At 38.2% G+C, this 10,449-nt stretch overlaps 1 protein-coding gene across 50 annotated transcripts in view; it reads left to right on the top strand.

The window, feature by feature from the left end:
• ST7L (suppression of tumorigenicity 7 like) overlaps positions 1-10,449 on the top strand; it is a 99,105-nt gene that overhangs the window by 67,261 nt on the left and 21,395 nt on the right. For 32 of the 50 annotated variants that reach the window (XR_012416395.1, XR_012416365.1, XR_012416379.1 and 29 more), the window contains one exon: positions 3,221-3,313. The exons of 8 other annotated variants lie outside the window; for them this stretch is intronic. Coding sequence is in view for 32 of the 42 variants with exons in the window: in XM_015431080.4 (XP_015286566.1) it covers positions 3,221-3,313 (93 nt within the window). In the remaining 10 variants the exon portion in view is untranslated. Of the gene's footprint in view, positions 1-3,220; positions 3,314-4,550; positions 4,649-5,569; positions 5,917-10,449 lie in introns of those variants that run through there. 10 more of the 50 variants (XR_012416351.1, XR_012416356.1, XR_012416384.1 and 7 more) reach the window with 2 other exon arrangements.

Genomic DNA, 10,449 nt, shown 5'->3' on the forward strand with positions numbered 1-10,449 from the left:
GAGGCTGTAGTGAGCCGAGATGGCACTACTATACTCCAGCTTGAATGACAGAGTGAGACCTTATCTCAAAAATAATAATAATTCGACATCTGTCAGATATTACTTAAACTATTAGCTCCAGACAGTTCACAGTTTCAACATTAGATCACTCTCCATTCCTTTCAATATCATTACATCTTTGCAAGCTGGAGTTTTGTTAGTTGCTGTGATTAAAAGAAGTACCACACAAAAATCAGTGTGAAATAGGAAATGAAGATGGTAGTGTCCAATGTGATTCCAAGTTTCGAGAAGTCGTACGGTGTCTAACAGGCTTATACCTATATCTCATTAGTAAGAAATTATGGTCATTTAAAAATGAAATAAGAAAATTGATTTATTGATTCTGTTTTTTAACTTTATGTGTATTTTTTTCCAAATTGCTGCTAAATTATTAGGACATAAATTTTTAAAGTTGTTTGGACTCACTATTAACAAGTGAAATTATCTTGAACCAATTTGGGAACCTCTGCATTAACCATTTGCTAAAGGCCAGATACTGTGGCTTGACAATAACAATATAAATACAATTGATGAGTCAAGTGTGGTGACTTATACCTGTAGTTCCAGCTACTAGGGAGGCTGAGGCGGAAGGATCACTTGAGGCCAGAAATTCGAGACCAACCTGGGCAACATAGCAAGACTCTCTCTAATATATATATATGTGTGTGTGTGTGTATGTTTTTAAAGAAAAGATTAATAAAACTGGGATTATGTACTTGAGAAACTGAATGTCTTTGAGTAATTCAACTTACTTTTGCTTTTTCTCCAGTAGTCCATAAGCTCCTCAAAAGCAGATATTCTATCTCATTCATTTTGTATGTGTCCTCACTGCCTGACATTCTGCTTGGCAAATAGGTTTTCAATAAGTGTATGATTTTATTTAATTTATTACTTTGTATGTGGAGATGAGGTCTTGCTATGTTGCCCAGGCTGGTCTTGAACTCCTGGCCTCAGGCAATCTTTCCACCTTGGCCTCCCAAAGGAGCTGAGTTTACAGGCATGAGCCATCGTGCCCAACCACTTATGATTTATACTGTATTTCATGAATCATGATCAATGATTTATTAGTGTTATCACTAATTTACTAATTTGGTCTACGACTTTGGACAAATAACTACTTTTTATTGTGGTAAAATAAAGTCTAGACTGGGCCTGGTGACTCACACCTATAATCCCAGAACTTTGGGAGGCTGAGGCGGGCGGATCACCTGAGGTCGGGAGTTTGAAACCAGCCTGACCAACATGGAGAAACCCTGTCTCTACTAAAAATACAAAATTAGCTGGGCGTGGTGGCACATGCTACTTGGGAGGCTGAGGCAGGAGAATCACTTGAACCTGGGAGGCGGAGGTTGCGGTGAGCCGAGATCGTACCATTGCACTCTAGCCTGGGCAACATGTGCAAAACTCTGTCTCAATAAATAAATAAATAAATAAATAAATAAATAAATAAATAAATAAATAAAATCTAAATTGTGACAAAAGTTTATAGAGCCAAACACGAAAGGAAAAACAAAAATCTTATCACAATTTTGATGACTACAGCAGGCCCTTAAATAATATTGTTTCATTCAACATTATTTATTATAATGTTGATGAGGGAAAAAAACCCAAAAAACAGATTTCCAGCCAGGACCATTGTCTGTGTGAAGTTTGCAAGATATTCCCATGCCTGTGTGGGTTTCCCCTTACATCCCAAAGATGTGCACATTAGCTTAATTGGTGTATCGAAATTGTCTCAGTATGAGTGAGTGTGGGGGTGTGCGCGAGTGGTATACTGGAATGGTGTCTTGTCCAGGGTGGGTTTCTGCCTTGTACCCTGGGCTGCCATGATAGGCTCTGGCCATGCTTGACCCTGAACTAAAATAATTGGGTAAATAATGATCCTGTTTTTATGAATCTTAAATGTATATATAGCTCACATTTATTTCAATGTTTAATATAAGAAGTGTTTTGAATCTTTATGTAGAAGTTTGGTGATGTTTTGTGACCAAGGAACTTAACTCTTGTTTATATCATTTAGCCTATGGTAAAATTGTCATTTATTATATGACATTTCACTTAAAGTCACAGTTTCCAAGAACCTATTGACAGTGTTAAAGATTTATGTACTTAGCTAATGGAATAGATCAATAAAGATTTCTTCTTTAATAAATCTACAGTAGTTGGTGATAATCTAGATCGGGGTGGGCAAACTTTTCCTGTAAGGTGCTAAATAGTAAATATTTTAGATTTTGTGGGCCATACATTTTCACAGCTACTTGATTCTTGTAACATGAAAACAGCCTTAGCCAATATGTAAATGAATGGCATAACTATGTTCCAATAAAGTTTTATTTACAAAAACCTAGTGGGCCAGACCTGGCCAAAGGGCCATACTTTGGTGACCCGTGATCTAGATTAAGATCTGCTCATAGGCTGGGCGCGGTGGCTCACGCTTGTAATCCCAGCACTTTGGGAGGCCAAGGTGGGCAGATCACAAGGTCAGGAGATCGAAACCATCCTGGCTAACATGGTGAAACCCCGTCTCTACTAAAAATACAAAAAATTAACCAGGCGTGGTGGCAGGCACCTGTAGTCCCAGCTATTCGGCATGCTGAGGCAGGAGAATGGCGGGAACCTGGGAGGCAGAGCTTGCAGTGAGCTGAGATCGCGCCACTGCACTCCAGCCTGGGCGACAGAGCAAGACTCTGTCTCAAAAAAAAAAAAAAAAAAAAAAAAAAAATCTGCTCATAGAAAGCTTTGGTGAAACCCACATGTGAGGTTAGGAGCCATTGAAAACTATTTTAGGTTGCCAGTAGTAATGGCCACAACAGTTATATACATCCCAGTTATATGAAGATTTCTGTAAGAAGCAGAATTATCAATTCTTCTTTGGAATTATCAATTGTGTTTGTAATGAGGAGACTGAAGCAAAGAAGGACCCAGCCAGTCTCATCTACCACTCCCTATAGTTTTACTCCAGCCAGACTAGACCGTTCACTATTATCTAAATAAATCTTATCCTTCCCCTTATTCATTCTTTTGCTTACTTTGTTTCTTGTATCTAAATGTCTCACTAAAAAAGAAAATAAAATACTATGTGAAATTTTTATATAAATTTGTCTCCAAAATAGCTTTGATCTATAGTATAGGATGGTAAATGAGACAGAATTGAGTATCAACACAAGCTTTTTTTTCTCAGCTTTTAGAATGATTCCACACCCGTTAGAGAAAGGACATCTATTTTACCCTTATCCCAGCTGCACAGAGATGGCTGATAGAGAGCTATTACCTAGTAAGTAAATATTTTGGTTTTCTTAAACTTACAAGTAGTTTTAAGTTTAGATTGTTTGTCATAGTATTCTCCATTTTAAAAGTGCCTTTGGTTGAAATTCAGGACACTGTTTAAATACTATTTTAGCTACTTCTGGGATGTAGTTGTCTAATTCAATTTATTTCCAAATAATTATTAAGCAAAACCCTGTGCTAAATGCAACAAAGGACACCAAGATTAAAGATATTAACAAGAACTGTCATCTTACAAACATTTAGAAAAGAAATAATGCCAATCCTTCACAAACTCAGAAAATAAATGAGGAAAGAATACTCCCCAAATCATTTGATGAGAGCAGTATCTTCCTGATACCAAAACCAAAGATAATATGATATAAAAAGACTATAAAACAACAGCCCTTATGAATATAGACACAAACATCTTCAACAAAATATTAGGAAACTGAATCTAGCAACATATAGAAAGGCTTATATACCAAGTGGGATTTACCTCACAAATGCAAGTTTGGTTTAACATCTGAAAATGTAGTGTACCATGGTTAATAGAATAAAGCACAATAGATGCAGAAAAAGCATTTGACAAAATCTGGCTCTCATTCAAGATAAAAAGAAAAAATCTCAACAAACTACAAATTGAAGGGGACTTCCTCAACCTGATTTAAAAAAAAATCCCTGAAAAACCCACAATTAACATTATACTTAATGGTAAAAGACTGAATGCTTTCCCCCTAAGATCGGGAATAAGACAAGGATATCTGTTGTCACCACTTCTATTCAATATTCTACTAGAGGTTCTAGCTGGTGTTACCAGGCAAGAAAAAGAAATAAGAGGCATTCGTATTGGCAAGGAGGAAGTAAAACTCTCCTTATTCAAAGGTGACATGATCTTCTATATAGGAAATCCTAAGAAATCCATAAAAATGAAAATACTCTTAGAACTAATAAATGAGTTCAACAGGGTTGTAGAATATAAGATAAATATACTAATATTAATTATATATCTATGTATTAGTAATGAACAATCTGAAACTTGAATTTAGAAAAGAGTAGCAATCATAATAACAACAAAAACTACTTAGGAATAAATTTAACAAATTTAAGACATGTACACTAAAATATTGCTGAGAGAAATTAAAGAAAAACTAAATAAATGGAGAGACATTCCATATTGATGGATTGGAAGACCCAATTATATTTACTTATTTATTTATTTGAGACCAACTCTTACTCTCGCCCAGGCTGGAGTGCAGTGGCAAGATCTCAGCTCACTACAACCTCCGCCTCCTGGGTTCAGGTGATTCTCGTGCCTCAGCCTCCCGAGTAGCTGAGATTACAGGTGCGTGCCACCACGCCTGGCTAATTTTTGTATTTTTGGTAGAAAGAGAGTTTCGCCCTGTTGCCCAGGCTGGTTGCGAACTCCTGGGGTCAAGAAATCCACCTGCCTCAGCATCCTAAAGTGCTAAGCCTACAGGCATGAGCCACCGTACCTGGCCCCAATATTATTTAGATGACAGTTCTCTCCAAATTGATCTATAGATTCAATACAATCCCTATCAAAATCCCAGGAGGGATTTTGCACGCGCGCGCGCACACACACACACACACACACACACAAAGTAACAAGCTTATTCTAAAATGTATATAGAAAGGCAAAGGACCCAAACAATCATTATGAAGAACGATTTGAAAAAGAGCAGCCAAAGAACTAGAAGGAGAACCAGAAATATGTAGGATTATGATTGCTGATAGTGTTTCAGTCTAGTTCCTGCCTTTAGGAAGCCAGGCTTCTCAAAAGAACAATCTACACTTTGTGTCTCAGCTGCCTTATCATCTGTTCTTTTCTCTGTAAACTAGTACATTTCTGTTTAACTTCTCTTTTTATGATTTAGCTGAGAAGCAACCTTGCCGAAGGCTGTAAACACTAGGACCATGTTTTCTTATATGATATAAACCTGTGCTACAGTTTTCACAATACTGAGCCATTAGAACTGAAGTCTAGGAAGGAAAGTTGCAGGTTTACAACTGTCAAACTTAATTAGTTGATAAGTTTAAACTGATAAATGAAAATTTAGGAGAGATTATGGCAACCTGAGTATGCTGGTGTTTTTCTCCTAGTGTTTTTTATTTTCCTTTATCTGCTAAGTGATCTCTTCCTTCTCTGAATTCTCAGAGTGCTTTATGTACTTCTTAATCTCCCCTTTTAGACTGTAAACTCCTTGAAGGCCAGGATTCTCTTCTTTTTTCTTTTTTTTTTTAGATGGAGTTTCCTCCCTTGTTGCCCTGACTGGAGTGCAATGGCCTCATCTCGGCTTACTGCAACCTCTGCCTCCCAGGATCAAGTGATTCTCCTGCCTCAACCTCCAGAGTAGCTGGGATTACAGGCGCCCACCACCACACCCAGCTAATTTTTTTGTATTTTTAGTACAGACAAGGTTTCACCATGGTGGCCAGGCTGGTCTGGAACTCCTGGCCTCAAGTGATCCACCCACCTTGGCCTCCCAAAGTGCTAGGATTACAAGTGTGAGCCACTGCACCTGGCCATTGTTCCTGTATCTCTTGTAATGGTTGCCATAAAAATTGTTATTCAATAAATATTGGTTGAATTAATCAAATTCATTAATGTATTCTTATAAACATGGCTGGCACATTGTAAGTACTTAACTAAAATGCTAAATATTAGTGCCTTCTCCCTCTCACCCTATTCTGAACTCCTAGGCTGCTGATAAGGTTGATAAAAAGATGATGGACAGGCCAGGCACAGTGGTTCACATTTGTAATCCCAGCACTTTGGGAGGTTGAGGCGAGCAGATCACCTGAGGTCAGGAGTCCGAGACCAGCCTGGCCAACATGGTGAAACCCCATTTCTACTAAAAATACAAAAAATTAGCCCAGCATGGTGGTGCGTGCCAGTGATACCAACTACTCGGAAGGCTGCGGCAGGAGAATCGCTTGAACCTGGGAGATGGAGGTCGCAGTGAGCTGAGATTGCGCCACTGCACACCAGCCTGGGCAACAGAGTAAGACTCTGTCTCGAAAAAAAAAAAAAAAAAAAAGATGATGAACAATGTGTTAAATGCTACATGTATAGAATATATTATAAGAAAGCTTGAGAAGGGCTGGGCACAGGGACTCATGCCTGTAATCCCAGCTCTTTGGGAGGCTGAGCTAGGCAGATCACTTGAGGTCAGGAGTTCGAGACCAGCCTGGCCAACATGGCAAAACCCCATCTCTACTAAAAATACAAAAGTTAACCAGGTATGGGGCTCACGCCTGTAATCCCAGCTCTTTGGGAGGCTGAGCTGGGCAGATCACTTGAGGTCAGGAGTTCGAGACCAGCCTGGCCAACATGGCAAAACCCCATCTCTACTAAAAATACAAAAGTTAACCAGGTATGGTGGCTCACGCCTGTAATCCCAGCTACTCAGGAGGCTGAGGCAGGAGAATTGCTTGAACTCAGGAGGTAGAGGTTGCAGTGAGCCGAGATCGTGCCATTGCACTCCAGCCTGGGTGACAAAGCAAGACTCTGTCAAAGAAAGACACAGAGAGAGAGAGAGAGAGAGAGAGAGAGAGAGAGAGAGAGAGAGAGAGCGAGCCTAGCTCTCTAGGAGGTCAAGAATGATTCTCAATTTTCTGACTTGGGTGACTTGGAGAATGGTAAATCTATCCTATAGAAGGAGGAGCCAGTTTGGGAATAGGGGTTGGGGAAATAAATAAGTTCAAGCTTTGACTGTGTTTCCTGTGTAACATCTCATCCATATATACATGCATACCTGTATATGTGTATATATATATGTACATATATAGAAATTTTTTTTTTTTTTTTTTGAGATGGAGTCTCGCTCTGCCGCCCAGGCTGGAGTGCAGTGACTGGATCTCAGCTCACTGCAAGCTCCGCCTCCGGGTTCACGCCATTCTCCTGCCTCAGCCTCCCGAGTAGCTGGGACTACAGGCGCCCGCCACCTCGCCCGGCTAGTTTTTCGTATTTTTCAGTAGAGACGGGGTTTCACCGTGTTAGCCAGGATGGTCTCGATCTCCTGACCTCGCGATCCGCCCGTCTCGGCCTCCCAAAGTGCTGGGATTACAGGCTTGAGCCACCGCGCCCGGCCACAGAAATTTATATGCTTAAATATTTTCTTGTATAATCTACTTAACACATATACATACAAGTCTATATTTTATCTCTCTAAGTAATATATAGGTATAGATGTATTTTTAAGTTATATATATAATATAGATTATAAAGTAAACATATAATATTTATAATTAGTGAATGTTATAGGCGTAAGTAATAGAGAGCAACTTTGAACTAGCTTAAACATACATAGTGATTTGTTGGAAGAACACCGGGTTATCAGAGAACTCAAAATCAACAATTATATTTGAACTTCGTAAGGGACTAGAACTGGGGACTAGAAAGTCATTAGGATTTCCAGGAATCAATTATTTGAATATCTCTGTCCCTAGATGCTTTTTTCAGTCTTTCCTATTCTTACTTTCCTTTCCTCCCTCCCCAGCCCCATTTTCTCTTTCTGTGATCTGTCATTGCTGTTTCTCTCAGTGTATCCACTTCATTCTTACATCTTTTCTCTTTACAGTTTGGCTTTCTTCATAGACCATGTGGCCAAACTTGAGGCCCCTACAGCCCTCTGTTTACATGTCATGAGTTCAGGCAAACAATACAGAATGAATAGTATCTCAATCTCACTTTTTCTTTTCTTTTCTTTTTTTTTTCCTTTTTTTTTTTTTTTTGAGACAGGATTTCACTGTCAGGCTGGAATGCAGTGGCACATTCACGGCTCACTGCAGCCTCGACTTCTCAGGCTCAAAAGATCCTCCCCACTCTGCCTCCTAAGTAGTTGGGACCACAGGCATGTGCCACCATGCCTGGCTAATTTTTGTATTTTTGGTAGAGATGAGGTTTCACCATGTTGCCCAGCCTGGTCTTGAACTCCTGAGCTCAAGTGATCTGCCTGCCTCAACAAGTGTTGGGATTACAGGTGTAAGCCACTGCAACCAGCCTCAATCCCACTTCTAAAACTTCTGGGAGAGAGAGAATGAAATTTATCCAGGTGTTTACTCCTTGTCCAGTCAGCTGTGGCCTAAGACAAGATTAGGTTGTGTAAATAAAATTGCCAGTGGTCCTCATATATCTTCCTCTGTACATCTCAAAAAACAGACTTGGGAGTCATCATTTTCTAAGTAGCAAAAGAAGTCCTAGGCATAAATGAAATCACTAAGGAAAACTGTATGCAGTGACAATTGAACTGAAGGTGGAACCATGGGTGCATTCCTTAAAAATGTCTAAGGAATGAGTGGCAGAAAGAGTTGAAGATTCAGTGAAGAGGTTGTCGGAGAGACAGGACAATAACTAAAACTAGATATCCTAGAACTAAAAGGAAGAAGAAATTTCCAAGTGAGGAGGAATATCTGAGATAATAGGTAAAGTAAATACTAAGAAGAATTCATTGACTCTAGCAATTAAGATGTCATTAATGAGAGAAATTTTATTTTTCTTCCTGAAGTGGTGGTAGTGGTAGTTGTTCTTATTGTCTTTCCATTTTAACGGGAACAAGTATATTTAAGGCAAAAGAATGGACCTTAAATTATGGAACGTCATGATGTATGCAAGAGTGTATTATATTAAGCTAATACATTTAGCCTAAAATAATGCCCTCCTTTGTAAATTATTACAAAGGTTGTCTAATATAAGGCCAATTTTACATAGTAATATGAATAAAATCAGGGTTATTATCATGTTGTCAAAGCCATAAGCTATAAGACCAGTTTATTTTTGGCAAGACTTTATAAATTCCAACTCCATATAGGGTGCAAACTCCAGAAGGTAGGAGAGGGGTAATATGCTGGGGGGTTTTGTTTGATTATATTTTATGTTCTTAGAGTATTTTTTCTGTCTGTGGCTATGGTAGAATGAACAAATTGTTAACAATATGGAGTTTTAATACCCAGGAGTACTTAATGTTTTTTGTTTTTAATTTTCCTTCAACCTTGATATGACTTACCGCATTCTGGAATTTGCTTATGGACCTCATAAGTTCAGAGTTGAACTATTCCCCTAGTTCACATAGCTATTTAGTCGTCTTTTATGCCTTCTGATAAATTTTTCTCTACAAGCCAGTGATGAAATTTGAACTTTCGTTCCAAGGGAGTGTTTCTGTAATAGTCAGTCATCTATTATTTTGATGTGTTAGCCAAACATTGACTGACAAATGAATCTACAGAAAGCAATCCAGAAAGAAATAATTAGGTCTCTCCTACAGTATAAAAATCTCATATTTCAGGAAATTTCCTTACTAAAGCTATGCGGTTTTCTACCTTATAAACTGAGAATAATACTACTATCTCTTACGGTTACTGAAAAGAATTAAATGAGTTAATATAAATTAAAGTTCTTTATAAACCATAAAATGCTATATAGGTTAGCTAATATTATTAACTTTGCTGTATTGTATGTGTTTCCCACCTTCTTGAATACCAGGGTTTGTTTCTCTTGATTTGAAGTTGGGAAGAAGAAGAAGTTGGCCTCTCACAGCTGAGGGACAGGGCAAAGGGGATTGCTGACTGATTCTCTGGGTGCTGAAAACACAATGTTCTCTACAGTTTCTAATGTTTCTACCTTTTAAAACTTCCATTTTGATGTGCTTTTACTTTAAACAAGGCTCAAGGTTCTGGAAATTTTCTGGATTTTTAATGAGTTTGTGTTTTGGTATATACTTTCTGAATATAGTAAAATAAAAATTAAAATATAGCTGTTGAAGGAAGCTTAGGTGTAATCTCTGTGAATCATTATGTTTTAAAAGTGAAATTTATAGCTGACCTTGGTTCAGCACAAAATTAGTCATCCCTTACTAATGCAGGATATTACATCAGAAATTCCTGGGTTAGTATCCAGCCCTAAGCGGTCAACTTCCTGGCCTAATGAAGTCCCAGAATAGCTCTCAGTTTAGCAGACATTTATTGAGCACCTACTGCATGTTAAGTACTCTAATAGGCTCATCTCAGTATTATTATTCAAGTATTTTCAAATTTCAAATAAAATATAAATACTTGAGTATAATTGATAATGAAATATCCAATCACTAGAATAATAATAGCTGAGTAAATGTGTAAATATGGTAA

This window comes from Macaca fascicularis, chromosome 1 (assembly GCF_037993035.2).
Source record: "Macaca fascicularis isolate 582-1 chromosome 1, T2T-MFA8v1.1".
Lineage (NCBI taxonomy): Eukaryota > Metazoa > Chordata > Mammalia > Primates > Cercopithecidae > Macaca > Macaca fascicularis.